This window comes from Melanostigma gelatinosum (genome assembly GCF_949748355.1).
Source record: "Melanostigma gelatinosum genome assembly, chromosome: 17".
In the NCBI taxonomy this organism is placed as follows: domain Eukaryota; kingdom Metazoa; phylum Chordata; class Actinopteri; order Perciformes; family Zoarcidae; genus Melanostigma; species Melanostigma gelatinosum.
The window spans coordinates 15619612-15644086 of NC_136650.1; the positions used below are offsets into that span (position 1 = coordinate 15619612).

Genomic DNA, 24475 nt, shown 5'->3' on the forward strand with positions numbered 1-24475 from the left:
TCCAACCTGTAAAATAAGACAATGCACTGCTTTAAACGTGTACACCGGTTTTATTTCACATCTTTAGTTTCCTTATTGGAAAAAAAACCGATAGTACACAGCAGAGAACTCATGGCGCCACTTGAGTGTATATGTGAGCGAGTTTAATAGCTTTCCTTGAGACTCTTTGGAGAACCAGTTCAAACTAAACCAATATAGTCACTAAAGTTAATTACCAGCCTGCCTCAGATCAACCAATTATCACATTACGAAAAAGACAGATATACCTGTAAACAATTTCACCGGAAACATTTATACTCATCTTTAAATTGGCTGTCGAAGTTGTTTAAGGCAAAAATAACATATCATAATTTCTTATGAACTTTTTTTTCGGCTGCACACTGATTTATTCATTCATAATGTAACATATTACGGGGAACGAGCCCAAAAAACAAGTGGTGTTTAAGATACAAACTTATTTCAAAAATATTGTTTCGACGTTATTTACATAAGTTGCGGATTCATGGCAACATGTAGATCGAAATATGAGATATGATCCAGAGCAGTGAGTCATATGGGCTAACTGTAAACACTTTCAATCACATGCAAATCAGTTGAATGCCAATTTCAATGTTACATTGCACCAACACAACAATCAGCACCTGAACTGCACTCGGCGCAAAACCCCTGAAATTAGGGAATAATGCATCGATAATGTTAAAATATAACTCCATTATTAGCCGGCTAAGATATACGACGTATCAAGAAACATTATGGACATTTACGTGCAGATGACAGCAATCCTCTCTAAAAATAAGAACCCATTTGCAACCAGACAGACTTGTAAATATCACCTTTCTTAAAAGATGCCAGGCACTCTTAAACGGCAGGGCTTTGCACCTGGTGTGTTGCCTTGCTACTGCTGAATTGATGGTAAGCCATGCCCCATGATGTGTTCCCCTTTAATGGGGTAATACAGGCCTGATCTCACTGGCTCGCTAAGCCCATAGTGCGGGGTTTGTAGAGGATGGGGCAGGGAAGAGCGACAAAAGCGAGTTAAAGAATTCCAGCTGTAGAGTCACCAGGACATGTTTCGCTCCAAGGTCAGCGAGTTAACTCTCTAGATGCGTCATCCTGTTTCAAGGCCAAGTTGCAGCAATGGAGAAGGGAGGGGGCACGACAATGAAGGTGAGGTTTGATGTTATTCTCTTCCAGGTTGTGACTCCTTATGTGAAAACCGGTACAACTGACCGAACGACCACCAAACCCATGCGCTGAAACCCTTTTTGTGCTTAAAGCAAATAGTCGGGCAGCTCTGCAGCGCCGGGGCCATGGATTGGATTACAGGCATACTGCGCAGGCTCCATGGTCAAGTTCAAGTTTGGCTGGCTAGTAAAACTGAGGGGCGCATTCTGCAGCGTCTGCCGCATGGGGCGCTCCCCCCCTTTGATCTCCCCGTGCAAAACTCCACTGAGGCAGAGCCACTGTGCAGGATCTGGATTGTGTTTTAAAGATAACCGATGCATTGCATGTTCACTCCTGCATGTAAATAAGAGGGGAAAGGTTCCACATTATAATCTAATTCTCCAAACCCATCCGCTGTCCTTCACTATCTACAACACACACAATATAAGTGGCACTACCGTAAACCTGCAAGGTCATTCATCTGTTGCGCAAAACCCGTTCCAAGTGTTATCTCCGGATGATCACAAGATCCCATCTGCCCTGGACACGGACCATTGCATAACTCATATAGCAAAACAATGGGACCTTTGCCATCTTTGTGCACTGCACTTGGACTACAGCCTATACATGGTGACCCATCTTTATTATTTTGAAAGCAGAAGTAACCAGTGTAACAAGAGTTTTTTTTTAGTCAACCAAAGAATGTGCCAATGTAGCCTCTGATGTGATATGCCTAAATGAAATTGCCTCCGGCACATATTTCAACATATAACCAGTCTTAAATGTTGGTTATACAAAACATTTTGATACGAATGCAAATCCACAAGATGAACCATTGTTTCCCACCTCATTTATATATCATTTGAACTGGGCAATGTGAATCAGCGGGTCCACATATTACAGGAGTTAATCAACTTTTGTCTGCCACAAAGACTAAAATTTGCCTTTTTCCTTCCAATTCAAGACATATTTTAGCTTTGACTAAAAGTGGATTTTCATTAGTTTGTGGTTCTTCATCAACAGTGTTGACTGAGCTTTAATTAATGCGGTGCAATGGTGCTCTTGGTTCTGTCTTCAAAACGAATTATCATACAATGCCAGGGGAGTTCACGTCAAACTAAACACAAACTAAACACAATTATTTACAATTAAGTAACCAGATTACAGATAGATTGGCGGATAGATATGGGACTTTCTGATATCATAGCCTGTATTTTTTTTAAAGCAAGCGTCTATCATAGCTTTTTTTTCAAACCAACAAAAGCAGCAACATCAAATCGTCAGAGTAAGAGGAAGGGGGAGAGAGAGAGAGGGAGAGCGAAATCTACTGTTTTCCTTTGCTAGCCAGATGAAAGAGTCGTGGTAGAAAGCCAAAGGAATTTCCCTCAACTCTTCAGCGGGCAGGCTGGGGGGAGGGGGCGGCCGCCGCTGGGGCCTCTTCCCTCATTCGGACAGGCGAGGGCGCACAAGGACAGCGAAGGCTGCTGGAGCTCCACAGTATGTCTCCCTCTCCCCTCTCTTTGACACCACATGACCACCTCTCTACACAAGATCATTGCCGTCTTCGACAGTGTAATTTGATCAAAACTCAGGGGGGGAAACAGCTGTTTGGCATCAAGTATAGCCAGGTTTAAATGTAATGCACTTTTCCACCACACCTTGAAACTCTGCTTGAACAGATTACATTTCTAAGACTGTTTAGGTATTATTTTAAGACATAAGTTAACAGGTGCAGGACTTCATAATAGCACTGCCTAATATAAGCAGACGCGACCCCGGATAAGCGGAGCAAAAATGGATGGATGGAGGGTAAAAGATAGTCTTCTAAACATTTGTCATCGTCAGGTGGAGCACATATTTTTGGCTTATAGGTTGCAAGTTGGAGCAAAGGGAGAATAGACTTGATCACAGCCGGAATAGGCATTAACCTCAAAATATCCATTCTGTGTGGTGCATCATTCATAAATATCAAGCATATAATGAACCTAGATGTTATACAACTGCGTTAAATCCACATCAGGCCTGGGAGAGTATCTGCTCCATAAAGACACAGCCTGTGTCGTTGTTAAGTGACTTTTTACTGAAATACGATATATCTTAAGACCCTGAAAGAATCCAAAGCCTCATCCATCACTGCTCTTTGTTGAAGCACTGGCACAGCATGACGCATTGACGCTGTATTCGTTTGGGTGAGGCTCGGTGACACATTTCTAATTTCTTGAAAATTAAATATGAATTCAGAATTCACATTCATGGTAAATTATGGGTCTTTAGAACTTCTTTAAGAGGCACATAATGAATTGAGCTTTCTGCCTTTGTGTTTTCCTGGTCCGTGCAATTGACTTTTAAGACTTCATGTCAAATGGCCTCTTATCTAAACTCTGACCGCAGGGCTTGACCTTTGAGGACTTTACTTGACTCCACTTTAGGGGGAGTAAAGACAGAGTGAGGAGAATATAAGGGGCAGCCCGTGGGGTGCATTGAAATGTAAGTAAATAACTGATTTAGATTGATAAATGTTTAATACAAATATTTATATTATTAGAATATGACAACTCTGCACTGCAGTAGTCAATCACAGTGGGTAACATCTGTTTAAAGTTAAAATGAAATTGTGAACTGAAAATGTTTTTCATTTTATTTGTGTTTTTATAGATAACTAGATAGATATGCCCTCGGACACCCCCCACCTCAATCTCGACGCTGCCATTGCTCCGTCTGTTTACCCATATCCAATCAATGCGTGTCGTCATCGGGAGAGGGGGCCGTCATGACGACTGGCCAATTAAGAATGACAGCTCTGGAGAAAGAGAGAGAGGGTAAATGGTGATCCCTCCCAGAGCTCCCTCTGCGCACTCTGGAGCGCTCTTCTGTCAGGGTCAGACCGGATTGCAGCCCCTCTTTTCCAGAAGCCTCTCCTTCTCCTTGGGACTCAACCCCCCCACCCGTGTTGTCACCACACACACACACCCCTCCAACCTGAAAATCATCGCCTTGGTTTTGACGCCTTGCACTCTCCCGCGAAGTCGAGGTTTTTCAAGTCGTGCTTGTGATGGAAAGCAGAGAGGAGATGGTGATGCTGGCAGAGGGTGGTCAGCTTGGCAAGGCAGGCTCCAATTTGTCGGGAGCCATCGGCAGCCCCGTGCGAGAACCACAGGGGAAGCCGGGACGCAGGAGCTGTCTGAGCCCCAGCGCTGCGCCCTACTCCCGCAGAGCGGAGGTGGTGATGGAGGAGAGCGCACCGAGGAATATTTGCGCCGATATGAGGCCAGTTGGCAGGTCTTCCTCCGGAGAGAGGCACCGGAGTGATCATCCCCACAAAGACGGCAGCAGCTCAGACACTGAGTCAGACTTCTACGAGGAAATTGATGTCAGCTGCACGCCTGAAAGCATGGACTACCCAACAGCTAAAGGTAGGCTGGGAGCTGCACGCCACTGCGGGTTTTCTGTGACTGCATGGTTGTGCTAATGAAGTTGATTGAATGCCAACGTGGATTGTGTCAATCAAAAATATCAGTATGCACACGGACGTTGAAACAAATGTATTCTTCGTATCCAGAAATGTACAATGAAATCGAAATTTGAAAAAAATCCTTTACGAAATGTAGTCTCAATGGCAACAGACAAAAACTGCAGTCGGTGCTGGACAGCAGTTCTGTCAAGTGACCAGTGTGGCTTGAAACACGCTGAGGTGACACCCACAATCGAACCAAACATTTTACCTTCTGAATTTGACAATGAGTCGCTGAAAGCAAATCAGCTCTACTGCATGAGGAAGAATGCAGGGTTTTTATGTCAACCGCAAGCAAAAACGTGAGGGGAAGGCCACCGACGTAGGGATGTGTGCGGTGTCTATCCAGCATCTTCATGGTGCAAAGACCGAACAATGTTTGTTGCAAATGTGTTATATCTTACATCGAAATTATGTGAACAGATACTCGTATTAATATAGATATATGCATATTTGAAGCTGTTGTTTGCCTCAAACCGAAAATGATTGCAAAGAGACAAACGAATGAAAAAAATACAACCTGATAATTTATAATTTTTGTCGACTAAAATGATGTGTCATTCATATCAATATACTGTGGAAAATAATATCAACAAAAAAAATATTAGCAGGTCGTTTTTAAGACTCCACAAAATGAAGACCAGCGCTGTCAGGAAGGCCTTTAATAGTAAAAGTGAAACAGTGCAGTTAAAACAATGAAATTAGGAAATTAAATTATTAAATACGACTCGAAATAAACAATAGATTTCAATGCGTCGCTCTTCCATTTAAATTATTCTGCTGACTGTGTTTTAAACTGTATGTTAATTATATCTGATTAATTATTCTGCATACTGATTCAGGTCGAAATGGGGATTCTCCGGTTCACCCGAGTGAGACTGGTGTCGACCCGGGTAACATTGCCCAGGGTCCGGGCTCTCTGTCATATGCAGCGGATCAAATTCGCCGGTACCGGACAGCGTTCACCCGAGAGCAAATCGGACGGCTGGAAAAGGAATTTTACCGGGAGAACTACGTGTCCAGGCCGCGGAGATGCGAACTGGCGGCCGCCTTAAATCTGCCTGAAACCACAATCAAGGTAGGATTACTTTGTCTCAAAGTATATATATATATATATATATATATATATATATATATATATATATATATATATATATATATATATATATATATATATATATATATATATATATATATATATATATATATATATATATATATATATATATATATATATATATATATATTTATTTATAAAAATATATATGGATTAAATGATATACATACATATATACTATATCTTCTTCAACTGACACAACAACAAGTAAATTGTAATTCCATGTTATCCCCAAGACCAAACCCGCAACTCAAATTATTATTCGTGCGTAAAAGCGGAACTACATGTCTGCTTTTGTTATTGTTGTTTGTCTTTGGATCAGTGGGGGTTGTGGTTAATATTTGACTCGGTGTGTCTCTGTCCTAGGTGTGGTTTCAGAATCGCAGGATGAAAGACAAGCGCCAGCGTCTGGCTATGACTTGGCCTCACCCTGCTGACCCGGCCTTCTACACCTACATGATGAGCCACGCGGCGGCCACGGGGAGCCTGCCCTACCCCTTCCCATCCCACCTGCCGCTACCTTACTACTCCCACCTCGGTGTCGGAGCTGGCGCCGGTCCGGCCGCCACCCCTTTCTCCAACCCTCTGCGCTCCTTGGACAGTTTCCGAATGCTGTCTCACCCCTACCAGAGGCCGGAGCTCCTGTGCGCCTTCAGACATCCCTCCCTGTACCCGGGTCCGACCCATGGCCTCGGTCCCGGGGGAAGCCCCTGCTCCTGCCTGGCCTGTCACTCAAGTCAATCCAACGGTATCTCAACCAGGCCATCCGGCTCGGACTTTGCTTGCTCCCCAACTAGCAGGACTGACGCTTTTGTCACTTTCACGCCTTCAGTGCTCAGCAAATCCTCACCTGTGACATTAGACCAGAGGGAAGAAGTGCCTCTGACCAGATAAAACCAAAACAAGCCAGCATTTGTTTAATGTAAGCCTTTACCATAAGCTTTTTAACCTAACATATTATATGATCAGGACTGAAACAGCATGAAGAGGTAGCCTGTAAGCAGTGAAATAAACTTGGGGCAAGATAATTAGCCAGATCTTCAACTGACGCTCAACGGACCCCCATAAGCCTACTGACAAATATTTATCCCATTGCAGAGCAGGACGTGGCTGAAATATGACGACATGGACAGGAAACCAGATTTGATTTTGAGAAGAATGATTTGATGTGTGATAGAGGGGTAATTCTAGAGACGTTTAAATGTGCTTGATGGATTGAGTTAAGCTTTTTATCATTACACGTCGTCTCTTTACGCGTCCAAACCTACCTACGTGTATTGCTAGTTACGCGAGAATGATGCTTTCCATCTCTCTTTTTAACAAGGGGATTTGTTAACAGACTGCGGCCGTCTCATTATGAAGCAGCTCTCCACACTGGGCCCCTCCGCGGCGGCCCGGGTTGAAATGTGCAGATGCTAGTGAAATTAGTAAGTGATGTATATGTACGACCCGGTGAATTTTGAGTGTTGAATTAATGATAATACCAGGAAGGGATCGTTGCTGCCAAAAAGTAACAAGGCACCGGGGGAACGGATTACTACAGCCCGCACGGTTTGACGAGGGGGGAGAGAAGAAGGAGGACCCAGAGGAAGATGGAGAGAGACAGAAAGTGGACAATCAAAATGGAAAAAAAAAAGTTAACATTGTTAAACCCATCAAACACTTTCAGTTCTTCCCCTTGCGAGACACTTCTTATACATGATGATAATGTGATTAATATATGGCTGTCGGCCTCTTTTTAAATATGTTTCTTGCTGCTGAAGTGGCACCAGTTTGGTGGCATTTTGTGGAGGAAGCGGACTAACAAATGAATTCATATGTTTTTCTTTTTTTGGATTGTTTTTCTTTTTTGACTGGGTTGTCCTAAACATTTAATTTGTAATAAACACTGTCAAAGAATCAATTGAGAAAATTCATGTTTCTAAACATTTTTAATGACTTATTTAAACATCTAAGAGCCTGAATGCTGAGTTAAGAAATTAAGAATTGAAAAAAAAAAATCTTCCTAAATGTTACTTTCACCCAAGACAACAGAATAAAATATAATTCCAACAAGTTTTTCTCTTTCAGGTCATTTTATTTCGTTTGTAGGCTGTTAAGGATGTTCTATACTCACAATAAGTCTACCACCTCCACCATCCAACTCCAATAATAACACTCATTTTGTTCTCAAGTGGTCGGTGTCAAAACACCAGTGTGCCCCCATATCTCCTAATGGGACAGCTAGATTGAACGTGACAGTTAAGTGGTCCCCGGGCTCCGTTAAAGCCACTCATATTTTCTCTCCGAACACCTAATAGACACGACAGAATTAGTTGTCTGAAGATATTGGAATTGTAAAGAGATCGATGATTCGGAGGGCCACGCCACCAATCAGCGGGATCTTAATTGGCCGCGTTTGACCGGGGCTGAGCAAATTAAAAGAGTAACAGGATAGGCAAGATGATGTGGCCCGCAGAGAGACACACAAATCACGCTTAAATGGGAGTTTTACATCGTAGATGGTAGAGTAGAGACCACAAGTTACTGCAGTAATGTGCGGAGAAAGGGTTGCCATTTAGCGTGGGCCTTAAAGTCCACCTGGCATAAAACATTGGCAATGTTGCGTAATTGTGTATAATCCAACAAGCACGTTTACTCCTTTTTTTTTTTTTCAAAAGTACATTTTTTTAACATAAACCTTCCTTAATACCTCGGTCTTGATACTAACGAATAATAAGCAAAGCACATTCATCTTCCTACGTTATCTTCTCCGTGGACGCGAAATCATGCGCCAAAAATGGAAAACCAGATACCAAAAATATATAAAGTCACTCCATTTGCATCCTCTGTTGAAGCTTTGAGGTAAAATGTTCATCCTAATCAGACAGTACTGCACCCACACGCACCGCACCGATGAGCCCCCCTCTCCCCTACTCCCTCCAGCACACGCATTTGATTGATGGCCTTATTAACTGGAGTTCTTGTAAGTGTGACCGAGCTGATTAAAATGCATATGTTTGGAATAATACACCGTTTAAGGCGCTCGGGTCGGGGCGAAACCACAAGGCAGATTTATGTAAACTATCAGCCGGTGTCTTTAAGCCTGATAGGGACACGGGTCATGCAGGAAAATGGCTTTGGTTCGTGCATAATAAAATCCAACCATAAAATAAAGATGAACGGATCAGGATAGCTGAATATTCAAAGACAATCTCTCCAAACTTCTGGTTAGAGGGTTATTTTCAAAGCTTGTAGCTGAATTTGTATTTGGTTACATGCAGCAGCACTATAAGATCATCTTCTAAATACCGCGCCACACTGTGCCACAATGACACATTAAAGTGAGGCACATTTACCCAGCCACGCATATGGATCTCCATCTCTCCTCGCTGCATAAACTATTCGGCTGAATCCTCAGCGGCCTAATCCAGCATCAACATGCCATTTAATCGCTGAAAGATTGCATATGACTGAGCTTGGAGATATGATGGGCTCATAGATTGCGCACATAACACCAATTACATCAGCCGTAAAGATCCTATTCGGGAGAATTGGCTCAGGGCTCCCTAGCTCCCACAGCTAGCACAAAGCATTTTGATAAGGGGCGGTGCAGTGCAGCTGTCCACCGACAGCAAATTCAAAAAAGAAAAAACAAATGGATCTGTGGCTGCTGCTACCGCTGTTTAAATTGGATTACATCCTAATTTACAGGCCCTTGTCGTAACGGAAGGGGCTGGCGGAGGCGTGGACGGACCAATCACACAGTAATGATGATGAATTGGCGATTAATGCGCATACAAGCAAGACAATTTAAGCCTTCATCTGTTTAAATAGGCTTCCAATATCATTTGGAAACGGGGGTCACGTTAAATCAATCGGGGGACGCGTGAAAGTCGTTTTCGGCAGCGTCTTTATCAACCTTATTTACGGTGCACCGGAGACAGCTATGCAGCTGGAAAATTGGCCGGCTGCTATACGTGCTTATGTGATATACAAGAGCAACAAAAACAGTCGGATGGATTCAGGATGCAAAAACATCCTCTTATTTAGTTGTTCAACTCAAGTGGAGCCGAATATGTTTGTGTTTCTGCGCATGCACATTCATGCTAAAATGCACCTTCTGGACTCTAAATGAACTCAAAATGTTGTTTTTTCGTAACAGGGGTTCTGAAGGGAGGGCAATACTAAATAAATGTGACATGAATCCCTCCACATTCAAAAGGATATGCATATTTCAACAAATCCAGCAAAATCTAGTTTGTGGTCGGGTTCATTTAGTATTTGATATTTTATCAGACCTCATCAAACTTCATGTAGTGCAGACAGTAGGGTTTGAATGCCTTTTTCATTCACAATCTTTCGTATCAGCACAAAGCAGTTAATTATTACAGTTCATTGCATCTACCAAAAACCATTGAAATCATTCCCACTCATGCAAACATTAAAAGTTAGCGGCCTATACCTTCCACGCACCAAAACAATATTCTGGCAGCCTGATGAGCCTGAACTCTTTCACAAGTCGGACTTCTGGATGTAATAGAAATAGAAATACAGAATAATATAATCAATATTTACAAAGAAAAGATGAAATATAAGCATACACATTTGACATTAAAGCAACTATTTCTGTGTGGGGAATCATGTAATGCAGTGACACAAAGTAACCAATATAATAACACAAATCAATGCTGTCTCTGCACTGTACTCCCCTATAGTTGTGAGGAAATAGTTGTGAGGCCACCTAAACGGTTTTTGCCCCCCCCCCCACACCTTGCTGCGGACAGCACTGAAGGGGTGAATATGTACAAACATTTGTGATTCTTTCTTCACGTATCTGTCGTTCAGAAAATAAAGTCGTGCACTTCATATTCAGTTTTCAAATGAAAACTATGGCCAGTCGCCATCTGCAACCTCCCAAACAGTAAAACAAGAAAGTGTAAAATGGTCATATTTAAAAAAAAAAAAGAAGAAAAATATATTTGATCTATCAATTATCAATATAAGATGATAAAGCCCACAGGATCAATAAAGCTCCACACACATATATTGGATGGAATCATAGTTAATATTACATATAAACTATTAAATATATATTTTTATTTTTTTACTTCTTTATTTTTCCTGTAGTATTTTGTCAACTTTATGCTGAATATGTTTTAACAAACAATCACTTTCCTGTACTTTAAAATGTATTTTGTGTGTGAGTAGTCGAGGTGTATTGTGGTCAGACTCATGCAGTGTGTTGATGTGTGTGCTGATGACTAAATGGTCTGAAACTACTGAAGCTTTTATCAAATTCTGAAAGATAGGGGAAATTTAGCAAGTTCAAGAATATTGATATTAAAGCATATTGGGCAGCAGCACCACTGTCGATGACATGCAATGTTTGCACCAACAAGATACTTTTAGCCTCAATTGCCATTCTTCCATTTGGTCACAATTTGCACTCCAATAAACCCCGTGCAGAGCCCCACGATAACCCAAGTTATTTTGCTGTTCAAAAGTAGTCTTGGGTTTTTACTAAAATATGTGTAACGATATGTAGCTCTCTGACTATTACTATCATACATTATTATTAGTTACTACTAATTCAGGACAAGGTTGATGAGTGGTTCAGATAACAGCTTGTTGTCTGTTATCTTGTTAACAGCCGTGTTCGTGATGCAACTTGACCTCACACTAATTTGAAGGATTTAAACAGAGCTGAGACTTGATTTCAGCTCCCCAATCTCCTTTTATTCTCCCTCTGCTCTTGAGCTAAAATGGAGCTGCGAGTGGCATATCCCAATTGTTGTCCTGCGGTAACAACTGAACAAAGATGTCAATGCGCTGAATGAGGACAGGAAAATGTCCCTTTCTAATGCAGAGCTGGATCAAGTATTCAGTTACAAAGCTTTGTGCAGACAAGTAACACAAAAGTTGTGAATATGTGGTGATAGAGGAACCAGTTACTTCATTGATTATATTGAAATTAAGGGGACAGGGTTGGTTAGAGTGTCACCTCTTGTAAAACAGCTGTTGGGAAGATGGGTGGTGAACCAGAACAGTCTCCCGGGGGAACCTTATTTGGATTGCAGTGTTGATCCTTCCTCATTTTTATCCTCTTTGCCATCATTAGTTCTTGGACTTATAGAGCTATTTGAGACTCATGGGATAGGGGATACACGGCTCTGGTTATTGGTTTAAAAAGACACACAAGGATTGTGCTTCTTCTGCTGCAACGGAGAGAGCAGACTCTTCAAGGATTTCAGTGTCCTTTGCCTTTGTTTCTTGGCTCCTTGTTGGTGTTTAGAAACCTATATGAGATGATGGCAAAGGATCAATATTCCTGTGATTTCTGCACTTGTGTGTTTTTTTTATATAAAAATGAATAATATATGAAAGGATAATTTCCTAAAATATTGGGAAGCTGAAGATCAGCTGGTTGTGGAGTATAGGTGGCATGATAGTATGGAATCCAGATCTGAAGTCGCATACCATTTCTTAGAAAAGAACCCTGACAATGTACAGTAGCAAAGAGCATGCAGGTGTCTGGCGTCATGCTTTATGGATTTTGACCCTCAAGCAAAATGTTGATTTACAGACGTCAGGGAGCAGTTTTAATGTTTTTTTTTCCACCCAGTTTTCACAAATTGTCCGTCTTTATATTTCACTTTTTCTTGCACTCTGTCAAGTGGCCCCAATTTCAGTCATCTGCAGAAAGGAATTTTGCTTTCTCCAGGCGGAAGCATATCCTTGATTGATGGAGCAGGGAACGGCAAGGACATCTGATGTTGTCTGTTACCCTGATAACACACAATAACATTTACAGGTGAGGAAACCTCACCTATTCTAGCTTCTGTACATGAGCAGAGACGATTACCAATTTTGGTTGTGGAGTAGAAAAGTCATCAAAAGAGAAGTTAAAACTACAAAAAAAAAACATATTGTACTTTTTCCAAATATATAATTGTGGTATTTTTGTCTCTACTTGCCAGATCACAAACAGGGGACAGAGAGTGACGTCAAATTCAAAGAAACCAATAATATGCTAATTTTAGAATGAGTAAATGAGAACAGCAGCTGCACCTCAACCTAACATCCGAATGCAATGTCACTTTGCCTTTGTTCGGCCTTTATTCTTCTTATTGTGATCCATTCCTTTATCATAGCCATCCCTCTATTGGGAAAGTGTATTGAAATAATCTGAAGATCAGCAGCACTTATTCCTTTCTTGGTAATGATTTGACTGCTTGTTTAAATTTGTTTAATATTCAGTTTCCAGCGATTGACAGTCATAAATACAGCTTGGCATTGTCACTTCACTTATAGAATACATGAGTGATCTTTGTCAAAACTAAATCCTCTGAAATTAAACAGTTTGATAGGTGCAAAAAAACAAAGTCAGAGGAAGAGGAAAGAAGGAAACACAGTTTTCCTTCAACTAATTCCGTGATGATGATGTTCTTTCATGAGATACGTGTACAAGTAATTCATACTGGAGCTATTTGACATTACATTCATTTGGCAGATGCTTTCATGCAAAGTGACTTAATCCATTAAATGTCCACATTGTCTCGTTTAAGTTATACTTCACATACAATTCTGCACGATGGTTATTCTTTATGAGACAATAAATGCGCAACTTTTGTTTACAACATATATCAACAGACCATTTTTGTCGAAGCATGAGAAACAGCTTGTGTGTTGTTCTCATCGCCACACAGAGAGAAATAACCATATTAGTTTCGTAATACAGGGGAGGTTGCACTCTCCTGCTCCTCTGAAGTGTCACCTAAAGTCCAAGTAATGTCCACATAATGGCCAGGTGTCACTTTATTGAGAGTGCTGGGAGGAGCTCAGCCACCAAGCCCTCCCAAAAGTCTTACTCAGCGTTGTGATGATGATCAACTTATTAAATTTCATTTGATTGTTCAGCTGCTTTCCCCATGAGATGGTTTTTTTTTATTTTATTTTTTGTGGAACTGCTCACGGAGCACACCACATCGTGCGATATTGTATAAAAATGATTTAATAAGCACTTTGTTTTACGACAGAGTGTTATTATTTTACGACCCTCGCGGCATGGCTTTGCAGATCTGTCCAACTCTCTCCACACCTCGTTTTATTTTACTGCACGCTCGCCGCTTTACAACGGCGGTGGCTGAAGGCGACAGGGAAAGTTGTACCCCTTCTTTCCCAGAGAACCATCAAACAGACGATTGGGTGTAAGAAAGCCTGTTCCCACAGTCGCTCTGCACTTGCATCACTCAAAATGCAGCACGTTGTCTTTTACAGGGGGGGGGGGGGGGTTGAGGCTTATTTGACGTATTCTTGCCATGATATGATCAGCTCAGAGGTTTTGAATTTGACGTCTCCATCGGGGCCCACAGTCGGTGTGTGTCTGCTTGTGAAGGCCTTCTGTTGGTGCGTGCGCTCCTGTGACAGAGCACCTCATTGCTGCAGTGATGTATCCTCATTATGCCCCCCGTCCCATGACTGTCACGCCTAGCGTCCTCTCCTGGGGGACTTGGATGTCTGGGCTCCTTCACTCTGCTCCTCAGTCTCCCAACCCCCTGCCCTTCTGACTCCAGCAGCCTCCCCTCTAAACCTGCACTCAGGCTGAAGTGCTGAGTCGTCCCGCTGACCACTGACTGCTGCTGTATGGTGATTTTAACTGAACGTGAAAAGCTTACATTTGGAAAGTATTCACAGCTGAATACCTGATAATAAGGATGCACAGAACATTGACCCTGAATGTTTTTCTGGAAATAAATTGTAATGAAGTAATGAAGTAAGCGGTTCAAGAGACTTTTCCGCTAAACTCCTCTTCAGAAACATATTAGTCCAATCATAGCTAAGCAACCCTGGCACGACAGGCAGGTGATTTTGTTTTGCATGATGACACGCAGGCTTTTCTCATACAGCTTTATACGGAAATGAATGCGTGACGCATGACGACGGCAAAAACCCACTCTAGGCAGGCAAGTATTTGACCCGAATGTTTTTGTCTGAACCTTAGTTGTTTTCTGTGAAGGTTGATGATTATTTATGAAAAGATTGAATGCATAAGGAGCGGAAATTGACACTTGTTGTTGGACTTTCGTACGAAAAATGGGGAGTAACTTTTGAATAAGACATATGAGGATACGTTGTGATGTGATGTGCATGGGGCTGTATTAGGAAGGATACTCTGCATTGGCCTAAATGAGTTTGGATCGTGGTGTTATTTTTGCTCAAATGTTTCCAATACCCAAAACAACAGCAATGGATTAAATGGTGTGCCTATCCAACACATTCTCACTCACTGGTCAGTGGCCCTAAGCTTCAAACTGTGACGTTCTACCCTTCCAGCGTGTCAGGGACAGCTTGTCAACATACCATCATGTGACTAGCAACTGTGACTTACAATGCTAATAAAACTAACGATGCTCGGATATTGCTGTTGAGATATTCCCGGCTGTTTCGCTGGTTGTTGGGTATTAGGGACAGCCGGACTCTACTTGCACTGCTGTTTTGATTTGTCTTGTCTGGCCTGCCCGTTAGTTGTTTTGTGTTGATTTAGTTTGTTTTGCTTGTTCTGTCTACCTCTGTCTGAAATCAAGGACCCAGTGTTTCAAAAATGACAAAAACGTTTTTGTGGTAAATCTCCTAAAGATGTGCATTTGGACACAAGTGTCTTCCAAGCAGGAACAGTGTGTGTGTGTGTGTGTGTGTGTGTGTGTGTGTGTGTGTGTGTGTGTGTGTGTGTGTTGAGGCAAGATAACTTTGGGAGGTAAGGTTACAGCATGGGAAAGGGAGCAGAAGAGATAGTGGTACCAGATAGCGAGAGCATCAGAAGATGAGCTAAGAGCCTGTGCTTAGTGCCTTAATGGATGATTTCAAAGAACACTCGCACTGTTTGGCTGGAAGCCGACCTCCCCAAAACTATAAAACTGCAGTAACAGACAAGGTGGAAGGTCAGCAGTGTGTGTGTCTGAGGTCAGTGTTCATAATGTCTTCAGAAACATGCTTGCCAGCATTATTTCACAAAGAATGAATCAAAAGAAGAAGACAAATCTGTGGGATTAAAGTATCTGTCAAAGGTATGGGTTGAAGATAGAATACGATGACATGTTTGGCTGAAACATTTGGGTTTAAGTGGTAATCCAGATTGCATGGTTATTCATTTTGATGAACATATTTTACTGCATCTGTTATATGCTAGAATGTTATAAAGCATCTTACATTAATGTATTTTTTGACAACAGCAGGTATAACCCTTGATATTAAATTGGGTTTTAGTAATAAGCCCATGTTGCATATTACATTTGATAGAGAGTGTCAGTGTGTGACAGTCATCTTGTGTTCATCTTGTGAATATGCAATTTCTTCTCGGGTCTCTTAATGAGACTTCCTTGGTAAATTACGCTGAAATTGAGAAATATGTTTTTTTATGATTGCTTGATCTGGAGTACTTCTAAAAGTAAAAGTAAAATGGTTTTATATTCATGTAGAAAAGTTGCATTTATTGCTCTTAAGAATAACTGATCGGTAAAACACAGTTACGTTTCAGCTCTTATCCTGTTCAGGAAAGCCGTTTTTACTCGGGTCTCCCCTGGCAAACAGGAAGTGGTGCATTTTGTTTCCTGTAAAGGCCACAGTGGTTATAGCTGGGAATCAATTGAAGAAGAGCTGTGCCATTGCAACAATAGGGGGCAGGGCTGAAAGCGCAAGAAAAAGTGGATTTACACTGAACACTGGAAATGGCAGCGATGAGCTCAATACCAAAGATGGCACCACAAGTAAAACAACGCAATCTCAGATTTCCACTTAAACCGACAAATATTCTCACACAGCAGACAGGCTTTGCTGCAGATTTCTCTTATCAGATCAATCTGAGAGCAGTTAGTGAATAGACATGGATGAATGGCGAGCCGGTTTAATAAGACAGACAGACTGACGCTAACAGACCTTTGGCGTCTGTAGGTTGTGACTCACAGACCAGGAACCCAGATTAAGGGGGGAGCGGGGTTTTAAGGAGGGAGTCCAGTTTTGGTCCGCTGAGGGGGAGGAGGGGGAGGGAAAGACAGAGAAGAAGAGTGGGAGAGCTTAAGGAGGACGGAGTCCTTGTTTGTAGATTTATGTTTACAATGGCTGTGCTGCTACACTGTAAATAGGAAGGAAGAAATGAGTAAAATGTCAAAAAAAAAAGAAAATGAACTGAGGGTTGAAGGGGAAAAAGACAAAGAGACTGTGGGAGCGAGGGCTGTAGAGATCAAGAGAAAGATGGAGGAAAGGAAGGAGGACACAGTTTATGGTGATGCTCTGTTTGTGACGGCTGTCTGCTGGATGAAAACAGGGCCTCTTTAACTCCCCGTGGGTTAATGGAACTTTTATGAGTTTGTCCTGCAATCATGTATCCCTGGCGTCTCCTTTCCTCTCCGTCCTTCTCACCCATTCCCTCGCTGTCTTTTCTTTTTCCGCTATCGCAGGGCAGATCAGAGGTGAGCCGCTCCTGTGTTTCTGTAAACACTGCGCTCTCTCTGCACTGGGTTTATGGGGACAGGACCAGTTAGGAGGAGGTCTAAGATGGTGGGTGACTCACTGGCCTGGCTTAGTTTACATTCGGTAAAGACTTGTTTAGGCAGTGGTTAGTATAGATAGGTGGGGAGTATGGACAGCAGCAGTAAAATGGCTGCCCAGAGGTCTTCGCAAGTGTGAGAAATAATTTGTCCCAAGTTCCAGAGAGTGACAATGGGTGTTTAATTCAAAAACAGTAAAGCAGCAGCTCATTTGGTTTATTACAACAACCACATGTGCAACCCCAGACACCAAGACTTCTGGCACCCCTCGCCCAAACCCCACAACTAAAAACTCTCCAACCACCAGGATAAAAGCGGTTAGATGTCTGAAGACTCAAGATGCAGGGGAGGTGGGGGTGTCTGTAGGTGTGGTGGATTGATGGAGAATGGCGCTAAAAGGCAATGGGAACCCGAACAGGTCTCCCCATCATAAAGCACGGCTGAGGGATGAACGGCTGTGGGCCAGGCGCAACTTTTAATGCTCGCCCATGACTCACACTGACTGTCAGTAATGAGTTTTATTCACTTCCATCATTTGAGTGTCGATTGCGATCATGGAGCTATCTGAGAGGCGTGATTGACGGGATGGAGTCGGATGTGTGGGGTGGAAGAGTGGGATAAAGGAGGACAGAAGGGAGCTGGACACTGATGCTACGTTCGTGCCTTTGGTGGTAAAAGTGTGCAGCGGTCAGCTAATGACGAGTTTAGAGCAATGCAGAGAGAAAACACACAAACGTAGAGATTCAAGGCTTCATTTATAAACTAGAAAGCTAATCTCATCTGGAATTTGCCTTTAATATCCATATCTTACTATCTCCCTAACGTTCTTCTTTCTTTTTTTTTTGTTAGAGTGCTGCATTACACAAAACCCTAAGATGAGCCCAAAACAAAAGTCACCAGAGCCCGTTTTTATTTCCCCAAACCTCAAACCTTTAGGACATAGCAGCTCCTGAAGCGCATGGCCAAAGGCAGGCAGTTTAAAGATGATAATCAATATTGATCCCCAGTTATAGAGTGAGTGTTCGGCGATGTGAGGGGAAGAGGGGCATCTTCACTCCGTCTGGATGTTGATAGGATCAATGAGCTTCAGAGGATTGAGGATGGATGGTTCTTTGTGTGTCGGCTCAGTGGCGATGAGAGGGCCAGAAAGATTACACAACCTGGGCTCCACATCTCTTGCGTCATCTTTTTATTTCTACCCTTATTATCTCCATCTGCTCATAGCCATTTTACATTTGAACACCATAATGAACATGCGTGTGAAAATGCATGCATTAACAGTGTCTGTGCGAGTGTGTGAGAAGGGCAAATGCTGAGGTGACTTGAGATGAAACTAGCCTTATTTTTCACCCACTCGACGGTATTGATTTGGAGGTAAGAAGGCGGTAATCTGCTGGGCAGTTACATTAGGAAGACATGACATACACACCTTCTCCTTTTTTATAGACCAAGAACATTAGTAATAAATTAAAGAGGGTGCACACTCCAACGCTCATGTACACACACACACACCACATCCCAGATACCTGCGTTTTAGGGAAACATGGTCTTATGAGGCATTTGTTCTTTTAGGATTGGTTCAGAAAAGACACAACCCAGAAGCGTGGAGGCTATTCAGAATAGCTGAGGACGACTGTTGGACACTGGCCATTGAGGTAAAGATCCATTCCAATCGGTCACGCTTACCTGTGACAGTAACCCAGCTTTTTCTATTCGAATAAAGCCTGTCCTCGCTATATTTACCTGCTTAGCACAGTCCAGTGCTCTGGGGCCACTGTGACCTGCTTGGCTCTTCCCCTATGTGTGTGTGTGTGTGTGTGTGTGTGTGTGTGTGTGTGTGTGTGTGTGTGTGTGTGTGTGTGTGTGTGTGTGTGTGTGTGTGTGTGTGTGTGTGTGTGAGTGTGTTGAAGAGAGACATAATGGTGACTTAGCACCTGGACACGTCAACGATATGTAGATTCAGCGATGTTGATACAGCATCTGAATTGGCAGTGAATGCTAATTTATTTATGGCCCAGAGTGTGGGGAGATAGATGGAGAAAGATGTGTGTGTGTGTGTGTGTGTGTGTGTGTGTGTGTGTGTGTGTGTGTGTGTGTGTGTGTGACTGGGCATGCAGTGGACAGCATGAGAGAGAGAGAGATGAAGATTCAGCTGTGTGGGTGAGAGTGTTGGATTAGAGATGACAGCCAAGAACGAGGGATCCCATCATTCCACGTCCAGGGAACGCTCCATTCAGTCAGTGACACGGCCCTCTGGGGTGGGGCAGGAGGAGGCGGGGCCAGTTACACCCTGTCAGGGGGTCTTATGACCGGATGGATAAGGCGTAACGGGATGGAGGGAACACCCTGAATATTGCCTCTCGCACACACTGTCATCCAGGAACAGAAATAGACTCACTGACTGACATCAGTGCTGCAGGGCACACAGCATTCACAGCTGATTCATTTTCTCATGGTGTCCTTTTGCTTTACCACATTGGTGTGTTGTTGTGTGCTCCATGCAGGACGTAGATAGAACTGCACAAATGCATAGATGAGCACACACACTTTGCAGGATCCCATATGACAGTGCTGACCAGCTCTCCACAACTATCATTGAACTGCAAAGCCCCAAAGTTGCATCTTCTTTTATTAGAATGGCATAATAACTATCCATCAACTCAGCCAGCCAACCGTATCTCTCCCTCCTGACGCCCGCAGCCAATCGGCAACCTCGATATTTGAGAGCTAATTTGTCACAGTCAGCAGCGTCCCTCCTATTTCTTCCTCTCCCTGAAGTGAGTGTTATTGTCATACCAAGTCTCTGAGGATGGTTTTATCATTCCTGCTTAGTACAGCACTGGGATATGTGACACACACACACACACACACACATTCTTAGGCATCTTTCTGCACACACCAACCACTCTGCAAGCTTGTGATGACTTTTTATGAGCATTTCATTTTGCTCCTATTTTCTCTACATTCCTTACACACATATAGACAATGATTGTGTGTGTGCTGTTTCCCTCTACTCCGCTCTAAACGAACCAATTATGGGTGTTTATGTAGCTTTAATGCGTGTAAGTGTCAGGAGAGAAACATTACACCGCTCACCACCTAATCAATGAGGCCTTGCATGCTACACCACCCCTCGCTTCTCTCCTCTCGTCCTCTATCACATCGCTCCTTCCTCCTCATTCCCCCTTATTTTATCTGTCTCTCTCGCTCTCCCTCTCTCTCTCCTTCCTTCTCTGTTCAATTAGCAAGAGAGACAGCAGTGAGCTATCAGGTCAATTGGCCATGAAGAGAGCTCTAAACAGAGCAAGATGAGGCCATCACAGAGTTGCTATGCTATGCAACTGGAGGCTGGTATATTTAGAATGAGTCTTAACATTTTTGGTTCATATTTTAATGGTGCTGCAGTCCTGAACTGTGCTTCGAAAAAGATATTCTATTCGAGATCAGAAATATCATGCAAGGGAAGTGGTGTAAACCCTCATTGTGTTTTGTTGGGGTTCACACTGCCTTTAAACAACATATAAATGCAAAGGCTGGTGATTTACTCACTTTAATCCCATCAAAAGGCCAAAACAATGAGCTGGTGCAGCTAACAAGCTGATATAGCTTGTTCCTCTGTGCCATACATTGTTGTCCAAACACTATTACAAACATCAATCATCGACATGGGAATTGTGTTTTATTTTGAGTCATTCGCACTCAAAACTATATTGCCAAGCTGCTTTAGGAAAGTATTTTTCCTCATTTAGATTTACGTCTTGAGAAAATTGGCAACTGGGGAACTTGGAACTGAGAGCCATGGACAGGCCAAGGAACGTGATTATAGTTTTGATATTTTCATGGGGCTTGTTGATGACAACAAGAATATAGAAACTCACCAACTTATCCTTAAAATGCATGTGGGTCAAGTCCCTTTAGCAAAGAGCACTTGTCTTCAATCAATCCAACGATGTAATTAAATTAAATGACTTTTTTTTTTATACGAGCTATAAACGGGAGAAAAAATTGCCCAGCATCAGTTAAGGCACTTTGACCTTTAATTAATTTTGTTCGCTGCTCTTTACAGAAAATAAAAAAAAACTGCTCAGCAAATGTGCACTGACATCAATAAATGTTTGCTTTCTGGGATCATTTCTTACAGTTGTTTCAAGAGGCAACTCACCAAGAAAATTCCAACTTTTCCAGAGAACTGAACTGATGCACCAGAATATATTTAGCATGATATTACCGATCCACAGTTTCTCCATCCATGTCATCATTCCTTCAGTCATGGTAGACCGCTGACTTGGTTTTTAGTGCCTCAGCAGTCCTCCATCCTCATGACTCCAGTGACTTCCATGCATTGCAGGATACAGATTTTAAATTGGGGAAGAAGAGAGCTCTAGTATCGCAGTATTGTATATTAACAGATACATGGAGTTCAGGTATCAGAAACGGGAGACAAAATAGGACTTGCATTGCAGTTTGATAAACCACACAGGGCAAGCTTGTTGTGAACATGACGCTGTGGTTTCCCTCATGGTCCTGTGGTTGATTTGTTACAGTTTATACATTTGTTTGGCCTCCATGTCTCATTTTTCATTTGAAACCATTATTATCACACACAGATTAATCCAGCAGATACTCATACAGCTGTTCCAGAGGTTGTTGTAAAACAGAAGGTGTTCTTCCCTGCTGGCCGCTGAGCCTGGATTAGACTACCTGTTCGCCCACCCTTACCCATTACAGCTCTGAAACAGCACAAGCTACCGTCTTCCTCAGCTGGTGGCAGAGATGAATGTGGCTCAGTGGGAGCTGCAACCCCCCCCCCCCCCCTGGGTATTTAGGGCCCACCCTGGTGTGTCCGATGGGAACGACGGGGCCAGAGCCCTGGTACCGACACCGGTGATTATTTACCGGGCCCGGGTCTCTGTGGGAACCGAGCTATGATGGATTCTGACGGGGCTGATGATCACTCTTCCAATGAGAGTAATTAATACAATGAAGACCTACTGAGCATGTGCAGTAGCGTGTGATATATAGAGTGTGCGTGTTGTCATTACTCACAGGTGACAGAGGGTGTGTGGGGGGTAATGTGAAGAGGAGGAAAGGGCGGTAAGAAAAAGCCAGAACAGGATAGCAAAGTATGAGTGTAGCATCATAATGTTGGAGGATAGCAGGGATGTTAACGTCCTACAAATCAGGGGACACATTGATTCAACTATTTGCGCATCCTTGAACACCACATGTCCAGTTTGGAGCAAGTTACAAAGGCTGTAAAAGTGAGTGAAACTGTGACAAAACAAGCAGGGGCAGATTGCACAAGGCACTTTCTCCCTCAGATTCTCAATTATTATTGTTGAGATGCAACCTTTTAACCAGGTAGTGGGTCCATGTTTCACTCCCCCCCCCCCCCCCAGATATTCTAATGAGGACTTCTTAGTTATAATTAGCTGCTGCTGTGTGCCTCACTGTCGTCGTGACATGTTATGTGCTGACCCGCTGTCTGCAATACAATTATCTTCACTAATGAACCTAAGCGTAGTCAATGACTCAGGATGGGGGAATGTTGTCTACAAAACAGGAAGAAGGCTTGTGTGGGTGTTGTGCTGATGTGCAGACGCTGTGGGTGTGGATATGGGCTCTGGCTAAATGGCCTGACTATTATTGGTGGGTTCATGTACGACACGGTGAGACAGTGGCTCGTTACGCACTGCCGGGCGAGCTATTATACCTGCTTGAATCCAGCCTCTAATTTAGCCACACGTCACTTAACGTGCGTTTGATATGAATCACTAGGTGCTTAGAGGAGCCGCCCCCCCCACCACCTCCCTGCACTGTGACCCCACCGCTCTTACTTCCTTAAAGAGCGAGTCGTTAAACAGCCGAGAGGATCCACCAGCCGTTATAATGGTGATATAATGAACGCTGTTGCCTCAGGTATCTATCACAGCAGCAACTCTCAGAGCCAGGCTGTTTTATTCTCTAAATGGCAGAGGGGGGGGGGGGGGGTACCAGGAGGGTGATTAACTTCAAAGTCTGAGAAGACACCAGCAGAAATAGGAACTTGATCATCTGTGTATAACGTACATAAGTATAATTTCAAGACAAGTTAAGCTCAAGGAGAAAAGTTGCATGATGCTTGAAAAAGTATGATACCATATCTATCTCTCAGCTCAGACTGGACTGTTGTTCCAATCCCACATGACAAACACAAGTCTTGCATGAACTCCTGCTGACACATCAGGCTGATGTCGTATCCTGGTGAGGACACAATTCGGTGTGGTGTGTCTGGTGGCCCACCACTGGCTGCCTGGCTGAGAGGGCGAGGCCCTCTGCCTCAGACCGGCTGGCTCGGGACTCGGTCGGTCCTTCGGTCGCTCGCGTCCCCTTCAGACGTCAGTGCAGGCCGGTTTCACCGAGGCTCCTTTACAGCCTGCTTTCATGTGTCCTTTAATGAGGAAACCGCCGGCTCAGCAGCACGCTATAAAACACAGGCAAATTAAAACACCCAAATATGAATCAGCCACGCTGCCTAATTCAGAAGACTAGTCCAGAGGCGTAGGAAGACCAGAGTCTATTGTCTGCAAAGGTCACGAGGGCGTTGGAGGCTAAAAGATACCAAATCCTGCTTCACAAGTGACACGGGAAGAGATATGTCATATCAATGGCTTCTTGATGTAAACCGAGACGTGACTCTCTTTTATTTTGAGATGAAGATAATCTTCAAAGCACACAGCCGAGGCAAGTGCATACTTCCAAAGGAACAATACCAGAGTGAGTCACAAGCCCACGACACAACCCCTGCCACCAACGGCCCACCGCAGTCTGCTACGGCTGTGGCTGCCACTTAGACGACAGAAGCTCAATAAAATGTCGCGAAGAAACACCAGCCCTCAGAAAAAAAAGAGTGAAATAAAACAAAACCGCATTTGTTTTTTCCTCCTCATTTCATTGTAATGATGGAAATAAGGGCATCATTCTGAGATTAGTGCTCCTATTTCTCCCCGACTGACGTTAAGCGGCATATGAGCGCCTGCTTAAGAGCTTTGGAGAAACAATGGAACAGACCGCTGAAGAGCAGGATATGAGCAGTCTCCACGTCAAATGAGACTGTTGTCACAGCATCTTGAACTTGGACCCAGATGACCACGGTTTGGATACACAGAGTGAAAGACC

The 24475-nt window shown here is 43.2% G+C and overlaps 1 protein-coding gene across 1 annotated transcript; it reads left to right on the forward strand.

The window, feature by feature from the left end:
- Positions 1 to 3987: 3987 nt before the first annotated feature.
- Positions 3988 to 7676, forward strand: LOC306791443 (homeobox protein XHOX-3-like; the record flags this gene model as incomplete). The annotated part of the gene is given in 6 exon segments (XM_079288162.1): positions 3988 to 4092; positions 4095 to 4177; positions 4179 to 4211; positions 4213 to 4577; positions 5518 to 5753; positions 6159 to 7676. Coding segments are annotated over 6 exon segments (1350 nt in total). The 3' UTR covers positions 6687 to 7676.
- Between the last annotated feature and the right edge of the window lie 16799 nt (positions 7677 to 24475).